This window comes from Aricia agestis, chromosome 6 (genome assembly GCF_905147365.1).
Source record: "Aricia agestis chromosome 6, ilAriAges1.1, whole genome shotgun sequence".
In the NCBI taxonomy this organism is placed as follows: domain Eukaryota; kingdom Metazoa; phylum Arthropoda; class Insecta; order Lepidoptera; family Lycaenidae; genus Aricia; species Aricia agestis.
This window is the reverse complement of record NC_056411.1, coordinates 13,213,207-13,230,183: the sequence shown is the minus strand read 5'-3', so window position 1 is coordinate 13,230,183 and position 16,977 is coordinate 13,213,207. Positions and strand designations below refer to the sequence as shown.

At 34.5% G+C, this 16,977-nt stretch overlaps 2 protein-coding genes across 3 annotated transcripts in view; one reads left to right on the top strand and one right to left on the bottom strand.

Annotated features, from left to right (window-relative positions):
• Positions 1-8,343, top strand: part of LOC121727661 (oxysterol-binding protein 1) — a 43,674-nt gene extending 35,331 nt beyond the window's left edge. For both annotated transcript variants that reach the window (XM_042115624.1, XM_042115623.1), the window contains exons 12-13: positions 6,297-6,485; positions 6,854-8,343. In XM_042115624.1, the coding sequence (XP_041971558.1) occupies positions 6,297-6,485; positions 6,854-7,348 (684 nt within the window). In that variant the 3' untranslated portion in view covers positions 7,349-8,343. The remainder of the gene's footprint in view (positions 1-6,296; positions 6,486-6,853) is intronic.
• Positions 8,344-13,251: 4,908 nt separating this feature from the next.
• LOC121727976 (CDP-diacylglycerol--inositol 3-phosphatidyltransferase) lies at positions 13,252-14,590 on the bottom strand. The gene is made up of 4 exons (XM_042116062.1): positions 14,354-14,590; positions 14,134-14,268; positions 13,741-14,058; positions 13,252-13,648 (listed from the first exon to the last, which is right to left on the bottom strand). Exons 1-4 carry the CDS (start codon positions 14,400-14,402, stop codon positions 13,488-13,490), a joined length of 663 nt encoding a protein of 220 aa, XP_041971996.1. The 5' UTR covers positions 14,403-14,590; the 3' UTR covers positions 13,252-13,487.
• Between the last annotated feature and the right edge of the window lie 2,387 nt (positions 14,591-16,977).

Sequence of the window (16,977 nt, the reverse complement as noted above, 5' to 3'; positions counted from 1 at the left end):
TGCTTCACTCTGCATCCTCTATCGGTTGTATCACGGGGAGTGCTCTGAGGAATTGTTCGGAATCATACCACCTGCAACTTTTCGCTATCGTCCCACGCGAAAAACATACCATCCTCATCACCTTGATGAGTGGCAGTCTTCCACAGTGCGTTTTTCGCGTAACTTTCTGCCGCGCACTGTAAAACTCTGGAATGGGCTGTCACCAGCAGTATTTCCGGACCGATACGACCTGCAAACCTTCAAGAAAAGAGCGTATACCCTCTTAAAAGGCCGGCAACGCACCTGCAGCTCTTCTGATGTTGCGAGTGTCCATGGGCGACGGTAGTTGCTTACCATCAGGTGACCCGTTTGCTCGTTTGCCCCCTTATTTAATAAAAAAAAAAAAAGCGTTACATACATATTCCCTATTAATAATAAAATTGAAAAATAAAAAATAGTGAGTATACATAAAAATTACGATACCATACATACTATAATAAAAGTAATAAAATTATTTCTAAATAAATATTGCATTTAATTTACAAAACTCAAAAAGCTTACTCACTATCAGAATGATTATCCTGTAATTCATTAACGTCAATGAACTCTATCTCAGATTCTGTCGGCAAATTTAACAGAAGCTCTTTAGCCCGTGAAGAGAGAGCTATTTTGGTATGCTTTGATAGTCTTGGTCTAAAACTTGTGATATTTGGATCTGATGATATTAAAAGATTATGTAAAATATCCTCATTTGTGGCTTTTCTACTTAATTTTCTGGAATAACTCTCTCTGAATTTCCGGAAATCTTTGTTACGAGCTTCTGCTGCTTCTTCTGACAGATTGCCGATAGGTATGGTAGCAAAATGCTGGATAATATCAGCGCCATGTATAAGCAGCTTATGTAAACTAGAAGGCATATAATACCAGGGATATAAATTTATGTAGAGTTCTGCAGTCTCTCTACAGAATAAGGAGAATTTAGAAAGGTTGACGCACTCTCCAGATGCTACAGTCTGGAGTATTACATGTAACCTTTCTATTAATTCCTTGCTTATACCAGTAATACGGGCTGCAGTGTCTGCGTCCCTGAAAAATCTTCGGGCAGTATTGCCATCATTAGTTGTTCCCTCTCCTTGTTTCACCTGGTCTATTAGTAATCCGCAATCTTCTCTAAATGCTCGCTGAATTTCGAACTTTCTAAGCTTAATTTTTTGTTGATCTTCGCCCCTGCCACTCCATTTTTTAAAATCCATACGATAGGCTGCATAAGAAAAATGGGACATTATTAATATTGAAAATGAATATTTTGTAAAAGAACAATGACTTGCGGCTGTAAAGTAATTAATAGCTAAGGTATGATAAATAAGAATAATTATTGTTACCTATGTGAAGAAGGCACTCCATACACCTTATCCAGCAGTGTAAAGATGATAGTCCGTACTGGTGAATTTCTTCATTCTTGTGTTTTTGGTCAAGCAGTTCAATATTGTTCATTTCCGATGGCTTTGCTTTGCAAATATCGCAAACGGCTGTCGACGTCTCTGATAAATATGACGTTATCTTTCCGTCAATCATCGTCAAAAGTAACTGGTGAGACACTTCAATTTGATTCAGTTTTGATGGCTGAAGCGCTTTTATTTCTTCTGTTATTCTGTTTTTAATTGACATAACAGTGTACTGGGTTTCTTTCGTAAATTGAAACATTAATGGACGACAGTAAAACGTGGACGATGGTCTTTCGTTTTCCCAAACAATAGTTCCATCGGATTGTTGTAGCCTAACTGGTACTAGACTGGCCATAAAAATACTGGAGTCTTCAAATTCTTTGTTTACTTTTTGCTTGTACACACTTTGACCAGAAGCTCCGTCAAAACCCCATTTACTTACAAGCTCTAAATTTATTGTTGCGTCCAAATCCATGGATATTGCATCCAAAAGTCTTGATACAGTCAAGTTGAGTAAAGCTTGCAGTTTAATTGAAGCCCCGTCCTCAGTAATACATAAATCTTTTTTATCTGGATAACAATTCAATTTAGCTTGTTGCAATTTGTAGTACGATGGATATAACTCTGAACCATTTTCACTCGCAGACTCTCTTAAGTTTATATATTGCCACTTTGATAACTTTAGCGAAACTAATAAAGCTAGTGCCTTATCAGGTGAATACGTATCACTCTTAACCTTATCGTTGTTTAAGCATGCCTTGACTTTATTTAAATCTTCTGGATGATTGAGTAAATGGTTCATTATTTTTGAAATATCTTCGTTTCCACTATTTTTTAAACTCCTTGTTGATATGGCAGACATTTCTTCCGGAGAAAATGAAAGATTTTTATTTATTTCATCTAAACGTCTCCGTTTTTGTCGATCACATAAATCTTCAAAAGGTTTCCTCGGAGTAAACGTAGATGTGGAAGCGTCTGAAGTAGAAAGTGCTGGTGGTAGATTCTCAGTATTATCATAAACCTCGAGTTCTATTGGTTCAGTATTGATAACATCAATTTATTTCTTGGGGCCAATTTATTGACGATTCTAACCAATTAATTGTTCTTCCAGGTTATGTAGATTCTTCAGGTCGAAAGAATTGAGGGTCATATGGGGAATCGATATTTCTAGTTTTTTTTTATCTAATTTTAAGTAATTATAAGTATTGTTTTACTAGCATAATAATTATTTTGCATGAAATATGCCTAGAATAGTTTAAGGAATTTTAAGAAGTCATTAGTTACTAATTAAATCTTTTGTAATTTTCTTCGGCTATTTCTGGCAGGGTGGCAACTTTAGGCACACATTTATGGTACATAATACTAGCAATGTAGCCAAAATATATAAAAAAAAAGGTTTGAGCGTGGGATCTATCAGGACTTGACAAAAATTTGGGATTATATATTTTTTTCCATACAAGAAATTTAAAAATATGTTTTTTTCTACTTAAATAATAACCCTAAGAAAAAATTGCAAAGAATAACATTTGTTAAGATTAATTAGCTCTATCCATTGGCACAAAAAAAAATTTGAAAAACAAAAATTGGTCCCTATGTCCCCGAAATTGTCGATTCGATCCACTGTGCGACGCTTGCGTACAGGAACGACGTCTTTGCTTTCTTTTGGGGCAAAATAATACGAAAATGGAGTGGTCCAATGAGAAAGCGTTGGAATTTTTAGAATTGCTTCAATTAGAACCATTTCTTTGGGAAATTAATGGGCATTTTCAAAAAAACGTGTACCCTTGCAAAAATATGTCTATATTTTTTAAGGTCATTTATTTACCTTTATTTGAATGTCATAATATACAAGGAAAAATATTGAACTAATGGAATAAGTTAAAAAGAACGCCGAAAACGTTATATTATTCTGATATTATTGAAACTAAATCGAATTTTCGACGAAACAGATTCCGTTGTGTGACTAAATGTAAAATATAATTTAATACAAAAAATACAGCAATAAATGGATTTCCTTATTTATTTAATGTAGTGAAATGCATATTTAATTGTTTATTAAAAAAAATATAGATAATTTCAAGGATCAACAAGAGTAGCAATTATTTTTAATCCATAGTGTGACTCTGTGACCTATCCGTTAGGTTATTTTTCATTTTTTTACATAAGTAATATTTAACATATTTAAAGAAGTTTTTATAACACAAAAACCTTTTATTTAAACATTTTTATTGTTGCACTACTTATAAAAGTAAAAAATTCTTTGATTTCATAGATTTAACTTAATTAATAAGAGGGACGAACATCTCATAATCATAAAGTTGTGTTCACATGTCTACGAATTCCTAAGTTATTATTAGACATCGGATTATATGCACGATCAAAGTGCCGAAATATGCATGCAAATATGCACGAAAAATGGTCGAAATATGCACAATCAAAAGTCACTTAATATTAAAATTTATTATTTTTTTGAAGACTTTTCCGGTAGTGACATTAATAAAAGCGCCAATTTTCATAATTTCATAAAATCCAGGATTTTTAATTTCTTGAAATAAAGACTTTTTATTTATTTATTATACGCCAAAAATAATTTTCTACCAACATTTTCCAGCAATCTTAATGCCCATGGAAGTTAAACTACCGAAATATGCACTATCAACGAAAAATTGGCAAAATATGCACGTTATCGCCTAAAAAGTGGCATTATATTTTGTATACTTGCATATGCAAATGCATATAATCCGATGTCTAGTTATGTCTTACTAGACATCCGATGTGCAAATATCAATGAAACAAAATTATTTTCAACTTTACTGATAGAAAAGCAGTGGAAATAAAATCAAAATTATTTAAAAAATAAAACTTTTAGGTACTTAAATTTTAAATAGTATATTTGTTATTTTTAAGTAAAGGCGACGCCTTGATATTTTGGCTGTAGCGATATCGATTTTTCTCAGCAATGACTAAAGCTAAGAAATTAAAGTTTATTGTCAGTATTCATCATGTCTTTGTCTTAGAATTACCCATAGCATAACACGATTGGTCAACTTTTATAACACAGAATATTCAATCAAAAAGACCTGTGTAAAAAAAGGGATTCCTATTTTTCCAACAGAGGAGAGTGATTTAAGCTTCCAAAAATGTACATGGATTGGTTCAAGCATACACTTTAATTTTCCCATAGCTTATATAAAATGTATTTATGGTTTTTAAATTACACGACAAAACTATTTTGTCGCTTACGCCCTTTCCATTTTTTGCTGTGCCATTGCTTGTTTTCTGTGAGAGGCCGGGCCGGACTTTCATAGAAAACTAGCAATCTAAAACATATCCAAAACGGTTTTTTACTTTAACGCGGCGTCATTTTAACACATAAGTAATAAAAAATATATTTGTACGTTAATCGTACCAGTTTAAAAATTTCCAATTTTCTTAATAAAATCTGTGAATAAAAAAATAATTTATTTGAAATGTGAACTAAGCCTTATGCTTTCCGCCTGTTGTGACTTGTCCGTTCCATTATAGGTGACCATACGAAAAGTCGCAAATCGGAAGTCACATAATATTACTTTCTTTTACTTTTAAAGTGTTTGTAAATAACCGATAATAGTTATCACAATTTCATTTTTTATACTAAATACTAAGCTAATTTTGCAACGTGTCAACAGTAATAATAGTTGGAGAAAGTATAATAATTCTAACAAAATATGGTAACTTATCTGAACAAAGAAACCGTTCCTGAAGAACCGTCCAACCTGCGTCCGCGTCTTGTAGCAGATTTTTAACTACTAAATTCAAATTGGAGTTTCTCGATGTACAATGAAATATAGTGCTATCATTTAGTGCCGAAAATATTTTTGTAGTATGTTTATAAAACTAAAAAAAACGGTCACTAAACAGAACATTCCGGTCGGGTTGTTTTTTCATTATTATAATTTTAATTAATTTGTAGTTAAATTATGTTAGATTTTTCAATAACAACACATTCAATTGATACATTAAATATTTAGGAATCTAAAATATGTTTTTTAAGCAACTTACTTTAAGAAAAAAAATAGTTATTAAAGATTTTTTTACAACTTCTGGGAAGGGGACAGGTGAATTTAATAGTTTTCGGTACTTAAAAACCCTTATAAATCTCATACTAAATAAAATTTTATACAAACGTGTATGTATTTTAATAAAAAAAAACTCGTTTTTGCTCCTACATTAAAATTACAAAATGTTAGTTTGTAATTTTTTACAAATAATCTGTAGCGAAGTCAAGGGACAAGGTAAAAACCAGGGGTATACATTTTTTTGAAAATGCCCCAATGCCTAAATTTTTGTAGCGTTAATGCCTAAATGTAGCCAACGCGCAATGTTAAATGTTAATGCATTGAGCGACGCGCAGTTTGGCATTAAGTTAACGTTAACGGACAGGTGGAGCAGGAGCCTTTATAGCCGTCCCTGGCTTTAACATCCATAATTATTATAAATGCGAAAGTGTTTCTATAATATGTGATATATCTGTCAACGAGCTTTTGCCCGCGGCTTCGCTCGCGTTAAGAAGTATTATTATATACAAACTTTCATCCCCTATTTGAACCCCTTGGGGTTGGAATTTATCAAAATCCTTTCTTAGCGGATGCCTATGTTATAACATCTACCTGCATGCCAAATTTCAGCCTGATCCGTCCAGTGGTTTGGGCTGTGCGTTGATAGATCACTATGTCAATCAGTCAGTCACCTTTGAGTTTTATATATATAGATTGGCTTATCACGCTTAAGATTTTGATGGGTATAAATATGCTTTAAGTCCTTGATTACATAAGATTTTAAGAAAGAAGTTTGTACCCGTGGAGTACGTAATGTTAATAACTAAACTACTAGGTAACGACGACGGTGCACAACATAATAGTCGGCAAGCTGTGGGTGGACAACCACGGCGACATGGAGATAGTGGGCGAGGCGGGGCCCGCTGCCGGCTACGTCGCCCACCTCAAGTACCTGCCCTACGGATACTTCAGCAAGGACACGCAGCGCAAGGTCACAGGCGTCATCAAGGACCCCCAGGGCGTGGTGAGTTTTAGGGTTATAATATTCAGGCTCGATACAAATAGTGTAAGGCGTGGAAGATGTAAATGACAAAAATACATTGTAAAAGGAAAATTTATGTTTTGGTTATAAGATCTAATATGTGTTAGACTTTAGAGCTTGTCTAATTTGAAAAGACGCGCCCCACCACTTCACTAGTTGATATAAATGAAAAATTTTGTACTGTGAATACAAGGAAGGGGCGCGTCATTTTAAGCTAGACAAGCCCTACATAATAATCGATGCAAGATAAAAGGTGTTAGATTACCTTTACAACACTTAGCTCTTATAACACACTGCAATTACTTTTAAATAATTTAGGTATGCGTGACCAACGTTGTGTCGTATTTCAGCCGCGGTACGTGGTGCAGGGTCACTGGGACAGCCGCGTGGAGCTGGCGCCGGTGACGTCGGCGTCGGCGGACAACACGGTGTGCAAGACCGGCAAGTTCAGCGTGGCGTGGGAGCGCGTGCCGGCGCCGCCCGATTCCGACAAGTGGTACAATTTCACGCTGCTCGCCGCCCAGCTCAACGAGCCCGAGCCCGACGTCGCGCCCACCGACTCGCGCCGTCGCCCCGACCAGCGCCTCATGGAGGAGGGGCTCTGGGACGAGGCCAACACCGAGAAGCTCCGCCTCGAGGAGAAGCAGCGCGCCGTGCGTCGCGCGCTCGAAGCCGACGCCGAATCCGCGGCCGCGCGCGGCGCCCCGCCCCCCGCGCCGCCCCGCCCCGCCTGGTTCGCCCGCCAGGCCGCGCCCCCCGCGCCGCACCTGCGCCACCTCTACACGCACCGCTACTGGGAGTGCAAGCGCAAGCAGGACTGGAGCGCCTGCCCCGACATATTCTAGCGCGCTGCGACCCCCGGCCCCGGAGCGCGATGCCCGTAGGTTTCGCTCGGTTCGATACATTTTTAAAAAACTCTTTCGTCCGAATCTACGGGACTAGCGAATGCGAGGTGGTCGTTTGGTCTTGTTTTAATTCGTCACCGGCGGGAACGTTGCTTTTAATCTTCTTAACCTTCGTCGACTTCTATTCGCTTCCGATGAAATTAAATTAGATCTGTGCGGCGCCTGAGAGGCGAAGAGTCGCCACGAAATGTATTTCCATTTTAAAGTTTTATAACCACCATTTCTATTGACGCCTGACGACACGACGAAATACATTTGAGGATATATTTTTTATGGGTGCACAACTTATGAATATGTATTGTACACAGTATTCATGTAAACTATAAACTATAATTCATAAATTTTTTAGTACGTTGTTATTTTTATATGTTACTTACATTGAAAATATTCGATTAGTTTTCTAAGTGTCTGTAGTCGAGATAGGGCTGCTAATTTTGAAGCTTCCTGCTCGTTTCCGAGGGTCGATACCGACGTTTTGGGTTTTTATTAAAGCATCATTGTGATCGGCGCCGGGCGGCGTCGTCGGGCCTGTTTTGACTATTGCTATCGGTGTTAATTGTGAGTGTTTGAGTGGGAGAATGAGAGTAACAGTATGATTTAAAAAATTGACAAGACATGACGCGCTAAACTTGTAATATGCATTATATTATGATTTTGATCCCCGTTCCATTACATCCTTGTAGCAGAATGAACCTAAAAATTATATAGTTACATTAACTACTTCTTTCTTGCTTGCAAGTGCCTGTTATAGTTCTTGCATTTCACTTTTTAATTAACACTTAAAAAGGAGGGTACTTTTGATACCTTGTACAGATTAAGCAAAAGTGCCCTTATTAAGTGCAAGGATTGTAATTCTAATGTAGTAATATCACATGATAGTACTTTTTGTTTATATTAATTATAATATGATATAGTTATTATTATGTTAACTATATTTTTCCTTCCCATATCCTTAAAATTTTATATAACTTTAGTTGTTATTTAAAAAAATATAAAACATTTCGAAACCCCTCTGTCACTTTGTATAAACATTACTTATTTAAAAACTTTCTACATTTAAATTTGAAATTATTACGTAAAATGTACATACCATTATATTTGGAATATAAAAACAAAATATAACATTACTGGTGCATCAATAGCAATAATTCTTACGTTACAGGTTACGAGTATTATTATCAAAAATAAAAGTTGGTAAAGCAATAAACACAACAATTTACAAAAGAAAAATTGGAACTTGTAATACAGAAGCAAGTCAATCATACAAATCTGCGCAAGTTTAAATCGAATAATATGTACTACTAATTTTGTAAGTTAAAAAGTTACAGCACGATCATCCTGGAAATGGTCCTCAACAATATTAAGTGTTTTTTTATTTAAATGAAAATGAGTTATTTTAAATAATAGTACTTATATTAAAAATACCAACTTCAAAATTTCACGTATCTAATTGAGAATTAAAAATCCCTATCTAAAAACTACTGAAACGATTTTGATGACACATGCAGTATTCCATTAGTTGAACAGTACCAAGTATGTACAACAAAAAATACTTAAATCGGACTTGTAGTTCCGGAGGAGGAAAAAATAAATACTGTATAACTCTTTTGGGCACATTTTGTTGACACCTTGATATACATAATATGCGAAAACTGGGCAGTTTTGGAATTATTACATACATACAGGTCTAATCTACGAATAATAAAAACTAAGGAAACGTAACTCGCTAAGTAGTCACATACGGTTTTGCTCGATCGAGCAATAACGACGAGCAAAACCCGCGGCTCTGGCTTTCGTCCACACATTCAGCATTGCTCGATAGTTTTATTCTAAATCCACATAATATTTCATTCCATCAATGCGAGCCGACTCGATGCGAGCCTCCGAGCTGTGAGTTTTGCGGTCCACACAGTAATTATTACTCGATTTGGAGTAAAACTTTCCTTAGTTTTTATTATTCATATGGTCTAAATGGTAATCGGTTAAAAATCATAATTGTTAAGGGCTATTACCAGGATGGCCGCACTGTTATAGCTGTGCATGATGTTTCTAAACATAATTTTAACTTATTTTAAACACATTGTTCCTGGGTGTGGGTTATCGATAATTGTACAGTACTTATACTTCATCATTATAATTTGTTTTATGTACCATCGAGGAAATTGATTCCTAGACAGTTGACAGACCGACGTCATTTGGTTGGATCATGTCAATTCAATGTTAATTGTGATCTGCCGGCTGGGTTTGACGTAACGCGACCAAGCTACGTAGGCCCCCATCTGCTTAGGAATGAATCAACTTCCCTGATAGTACATCAATTGATTTATTATGATGTGTGAAAGATTATGTTAATTTGAAAACAGCCTAAAATTATTAGTAAAATCCGCTACAGACTCGGATGAATCTTTTGGCTAAACGACGTCCATGCCTAACGCGGCTTGTAAACGTAAAATAGGATTATTTAAAATGTTATATTGTGTATCAGTTGATAAAATTGGATGTTTTTTAATAGATTATACTGTATATGTTTCTAAAAATCGTGCTGTGTTTTTTACTAACTCTGTTAAGTCGCTTATAGTGTATTCATTCCGTGTAGGTAAATATGAAATGTTCTTGAGGAAAAAAAATTTTTTTTCAGAAAAAAAAGTTTTAAGATAGGTACTTAATTGTTTTTTTTTTGTTCATTATATTTTGACTTTGTGTTCGAAACTTAATGTTTTTAAATTATTTTATTAGGCTTCTAGAAGTATATTTTATAACTGGGCATTAAAATACATACTACATTTATACATTTTATTCAATATATTATTCTACATCTGGTAAATAAAATTGTAATAAAATTTGTGAGTGTAGAATAATAAGTTGTGTATATAAATACCTTTTTGAATGCATGTATTTGAAATTGTTTTATCTTACTAAGTTGAAATAAACCTTTATAAGGCTACTACTAACATCAATCATTACTTCTCGGTCGATAAGCTTACACTGACATTGTGTAAGGTCCTGGCAAAATATATCCACACATAGACAAATGAAGTACTCAAGTATTGTGTTTATATTAATGGCCAATTGATTAGATCAGTCATTAAATGAACAATAAAAATGTTTTCACGCCTACCTGGTCATACAGGCTGTGGTGTCGATAACGGAAGTATATTTATTGTATTTTGTAAGGTGTACTGTATTACAATAATAACTGTACATTTTCCGGTGGATGTAAGATAAATAATTTGTTAATATTTTTATTATAATATAAAATATAGAATGAATCTAAAACTATAACGGCTGTATCATGTTGATAATAAAGATAAAATGTCGAAAAACCTAAGAGGCTGTATTATTTTTATAATTTAATTTACTTGAGTATCTATATCCCAAACTTTTTTGTCTAATGCCCACTTTGAGAAAAACTATATCTACTTTAGCGTCGAAATTGGGACAACAGTGGGGCGCCCCCCATAGTTTCAAATTAAAATGCATCCAGATAAAATTAAATTACAAATCATCCACAAGCCCCTATTTTTTTTTCTGGATCCCACACCCTTTAGACCTTCAGCGCCCACAAGGGGGCGTTATCGCCCCCTTTGGGAAAGGCTGATCTAAGGGCCAACGATAAAACTCGCGCGGGCGCACGCGGGCGGGTGCGTGTTTATGAAAAATAGTATAGGCAGCGAAGGCGCGTGCGACGGAGCGCGGACGCAGGCGACGGACTGTCACACGCGCAGGCACACGATCGACGTTGTTTCCGTTGACATCTTTTCTCCAAATAATAAATTAGTAAATAATCCATGGTAATCTACTTAACACAATTACTGTACACGCTCGACATAAAAATTATACTAGCAGCGCTAAATGAGATGGGCGCACGCGACGGGTGCCCGCTCGCCCGCGGCGGTCTTCCGACGCGTGCGTGTCTTAAGAAAGATGCTTGTATAAGTAAACAAATTTTTACACACAGACGTATATAAATTTCGGTTTCGTTTGACAGCTCGAGATTGTTGCTCTATTCCGCTAGGTACATAGGTAATTAACTTTATGGTACAACCGCAGCTATATTTATTATTTCATTTCGGTACGGTACCTAGGAATTATTACCTTGACAGTGCTCTCAATTTATTCGTACTGTACTGTCTGTAATAGGTGTTGAAATAAACTCATTTAGTACACATATCAACCATTTATTTATGTTAAATAGAGATAACAATCGCAAAAATACCTAATTGTACTAATACAGTGGTCCCCAACCTTTTTTTCCACACGGGCCACAAACGTGATTTGATCTTGGTGTTGCGGGCTGTAACGAAGATTTTTAGGGTTAAAAAATAACGTTCTTCAAAATTAACGATTTAAAAGTGGAAGAAAAATTCACGACTTTAACGACGACCTTACATTATTTTGCCGGTGTGCGTGAATTTCAAAATGGTTTAACACCACGCGGGCCACAGATAAAGTTCCGGCGCGGCGGGCCGCATGCGGCCCGCGGACCGAGGTTTGGGGATAGCTGTACTAATACATAATAATATATACTTCAGGAACATGGTACAATAAATTATATAACATTTAAATACGTATCAATGTAAGTAGCTAGACATAGTACAGCATTAACTGATGACTGATGAGTTAACAACATAAAATACTAGTAACTAAATAAAGTTGTATAAATATCATGACTAGAAATAAAATTATTTTTTCAACCAATATTTTATAAAAATAGTGAGATTTGTTTCTTTTGAAATGCTTCGAGATATTGGAATGTTAAATATTTGGCTTCTGTCATTGCAACATTATTATCATAACAGAGGAGCTAAACTCTTCATAATATCTATGATGAAGTTGTTTTTGGATTTTCAGGTTGCCTACAAGAATACAAAATCAATTTTCTATCACATATATTGTCTTAAAAAATAATTGCCTATTGTTGGGTCTGGCAGTATTTGATATTTATAAAAGCTTGTTATTTTTTGTAAACATTGATTATTCTTTTATTTATATTTAATGACAACATTTCAATACAGTTAACTGTTGCTTATATATTACATGAGTTGTTTTTTTTAACGAATTTTATTTTACTTTACACAAATACTGAGATAACAAAATTTATTATATTTTTCACCTAACACTCAAAATAATAACTACTAGCTTGTATTTTCTACAACTACTTTGGTACTTTTAGTAGGAAACACAACACATTTAATGACATAAAATGTTAATTCAAATTTTGAATGTGCAATTAGTGCATTCAATTAGGGAGATAAGTCTATGGACTAAAGGTTGAAATCTGTTTTGGTCTCTCATTATATAATAGTACCTGGATGACCGAGCTTTGCTCGGTATAGCAAACACTCATTGACTTCATGTTACCAACACCATCTGCTGGAATAGCTTTAGCTGTTGTTGTGTCGTTAAAGTAATTAGTTGTTCACAAAATAGTATTATTATTCGCCAATAGTTGTCAGGAAGAGTCATATTTTTCAGTTTATCGATTATCGATAAAACACGAATAAAAATGGTTCCAAGCTAGATCGATTTATCGCCCCCGAAACCCCCTATATACTAAATTTCATGAAATTTCGTTGGAGCTGATTATTTGCTATATATATATATATATATATATATATATATATATATATATATATATATATATATATACAAGAATTGCTCGTTTAAAGATATAAGCTTTCAATTATACCTACCCATCACCCCCAAGCAAGATTAGATAAAATTGAGTAATACGATCAAATACACAAATACAATAAAATTAAATGCAGCCTCTTGTTATAATTATTGGCATATATAAACTTTATGTTATATTGTAATTTTTCTATAGAAATTTAAATAGTATGCCAAATTACAAATAAAAAAATGAATATAATATATTATGTAATAACAGATGCTTGTTACTACTCTTATCATTAAAAATACACCCTCCGATAAAGAACTGTAAGTGTCATACAACTAGTTACTTATACAAGACAAACACAAAAGGAAGGTTAACATTTTAACACTAATGCCAAGTGGCAATTTTTATGGTTTTCAGTTGTCTAGTCTTAGCTTAGCTTATTACTTATTAGGGGATGTTTTACTCCTGTTTAGAGGCTCGTTCTGCAGCGCGCTCATTAACATCAATGATAGCAATATTCATGGATGCAACAATACCATGGATGACAGAGATTCCTGCCTTTATGACGGCAACCGGCATAGTCAAAATTGCTATTAACTTAAACAATCCAACACCAAGAACTGAAAAAAAGTATAAAATTATCGTATAAATATTGTTTCTAGCTAACAATTACAAAAGTTATTAAGTACCTATTTGGTTAGGAATTTCTCACCTGTAGGTCCCGTAAAAAAGTTCATTACATACAGGGCAGCATAGAATGCTTCATTGCCCGCGCACATGAGGAATAATACAGTTTTATTTGTGTAATAAACATGCATTATTGGATTTTCCGACATGTCAATGAACTTGTGTGACTTTTTACCCTGCAGTGTGACTGTATGCAAATAGAACCAGTGGCATGTCACATCAATTATCATAGATATTTGGAACCAGAAAGTATAGTGAGGGTAGAAGGTCGCCAGAGTCATCATCAGACCTGCTGTGCCCGCTCTATCGGTGAGCTGATCAAGCATTGCTCCAAATTTGGTACCTAAAAATTATAATAATTACTTAACAATTATTATTCATTTCGTAAATGTGAATTTGTTTTCTGAGTGTTACTTACTTTGGTTGAAATGTCTCGCTGCGTGTCCGTCTACTGCATCTAGTAGAGCTGATACAATGTAGCAGGTACATGCCAATACACAATTTGTCGGCATAAAATAAAACGCAATAATGGCCAAAATCACTCTCGCAAAACCTAAAAGCATAAGATTCTAATTTTTAAAGGAAAATTATTTTAATATTACAAAACAAACAATAAATAAACGTTACTTAGTTATTACCTATTATATTTGGAACGAAAAGAAAAACATTTTCTTCAGCTTCAGCCATTATTCACCTCACAAATCACAATAATTATTTTTTGCAGACCTTACTATTTGCTGCTAACAATGCCGCGATGGGCAGTTAATATTTAAGAAAGTAATATTTAAAACTAATATTTTAATTGGTGAATACGAGTAGTACGAGTTTTAATTTATGATTTAATTTAGCACTTTTTGCAATTCACACAAATCTCGTGCCCTCATAGTACATACATGACACAGATTACTAGTACAACTCGGGCGAGTTAACTTGACACCTGGCTTAAATTTTACCCCTCCCTCGCTTCCCCGCGCAGCACCCCGCTCTCGTCGTACGCGTCCAGTAGCGTTAGCATATTATATCTGTTACCGTTACACGTGTGTTATTGAGTTTGCGTTTCGGAGTTATTTACTAGTAGTTAATGGTTATTGTTTTTGGATTTTTGTTGAGTTTTGTTGTGTTATTTGTTAGTTGTTACGTTTGAACGTTAAATTTGTTAAGTTTTTGTTATTCGTATTAACGTTTGAACATTGCCGTGCGTCTGTGGTATGAATTAGCTACTCACGGAATATATTAATATGAAGCTAGATACAAATTATCGGACGCATCCATAAACCTCGTATTCCTGCTGGGGAACTTAAACTTAGTGTAGCCCTATAAAAATAACTAGTTCCGGTAACGTAATTTTTTTTGAAATAACTTAAAATAAAAAAACTTTTTTTGCACTCAGTACTTAAGAGAAACGTCAATTGAACCAGGTGTCATGTTAATTCGCCCGAGTTGTATATATTCGTGTACATGACATTCTCTTTCACAGACTACTTTGTTCTCTTTGGTGCCCTTCGTAAATCGTGACAGGTGACAGATGTGAGTATCTTTTTTTTAATGGCATGCACTTGCCAATGACGAACGGGAAAAACAATGTAAAAATTAAATTATTACGAAAAACGAGGAATTTGGAAAAAGGAATTCAGGACAGGATCAGGAAAAAATATATATTTACAAAAGAATACTTAAAATTAAATATAGAAATATCAAATCTCAATATTATTATGTAATATAAAATCAGCTAATATTTGATACATAATATATTTTCTAGAATGCAATAAACAAATAACTGAAGTAGGAAAAGGAATGTTATTCTTTAACAATGAATCAAGGAAACGGGAACGGTTGTAAAGAGGACAAGAAAAGAATATATGGTTGACATCCCCAACCTCAGCACCACAAGGCACAAGGGGATTGTTAATTATTATATTAAGTCTAGCAAGATGGTCTGGCGAGCAAGTGTGGCCAAGTCTTAATCGTGATATGATACTACTACATTTTCTAATGAAATTCATACTATAAAACCATGGTTTTGATACAATTTCGGATTGAATACTATAGAAATGTGCTCCTTTTTGTTTATGACTTTGATCAAATGACGATTTCCATGACGTCTCTAAATGAATTTTTGGTAAAGTTAATAAATCAGGGTAGTAGATTTTGTATGGATTTAAGTCACCACACGTTAGTGCATCATTGGCAAGAGAATCCGCTCTAACGTTTCCTTCTATTCCACAAAGACTAGGGATCCAAGCAAATGAAACTGAAGTACCTTTCTTGGTAACATCTGTTATTAACTGTCTATTATATCGAATATAACAGGATGTTGTTGTTTAATTTCAAATGGATTCTTGTTAAGAGCTTGAATAGAACTTAGAGAGTCTGTAAAAATTAAGTATAGATTTTTTAAGTTTGGCTAATAAAATATATTCTAAAGCTTTTAAGATCCCTAAGCATTCTCCAGAGAATACGGTACATTCGGGAGGGAGTTTAATTTTTCACCTACATCAACATGATGATCTTTAAATTGTGTATTAATTATATCATTAAATCTTTCATTGGCCCTCAAAGAGTTCTTCTCTATATTAATGGTCAGAATATTTGGAGCGGACACAAGAGCCCCATAAGAAGAAGAAAAAATCGGTAATTTAGAAGAAGAATGAATAGGTGCAGTAAGAGATTTAAATTTAAAATAGCTCACAATTAAACACGGGCTTTGTTTATTTAACCAGTATGAATTTTCGGAAATATGATAGGAAAGCGTTTGAAGCTTCGCAATAATAGGATGATCATAAAGCTGAAGGCATCGAAAGACAACATTCAACCTGTAAAGCGTTGATTGGACTAGATTTCATTGCTCCACATATAATTCTGAGGCTTTACTTTGGATTTTGTCTAAAGATTTAAATCCTGATACACATCCAGGCTCCAAAAGGAAAGAGCCATATTCTAATATGCTGCGAATCAAAGCATTATAAACTAATTTTAGATAAAATGGATGGGCACCCCACCATACGCCGGCTAGACATCTGATGATATTTACATTTTTTTCGCATCTATTTACAACATAATCACAATGAGGAATTCCGGAAAGCTTTTCATCCAGGATGACACCTAAAAATTTATGATGGTTTTTTTGTGAAATGATCATGTTATCAAAAAATACTCTAACTTGAGGAGTTACGCGCATTCGACTAAAAATAACTATAGAACTTTTAGTTGGGGATAAATCTAGGCCGTGGTTGTCCAACCAACGCTTAAGAAAATGCAAGGC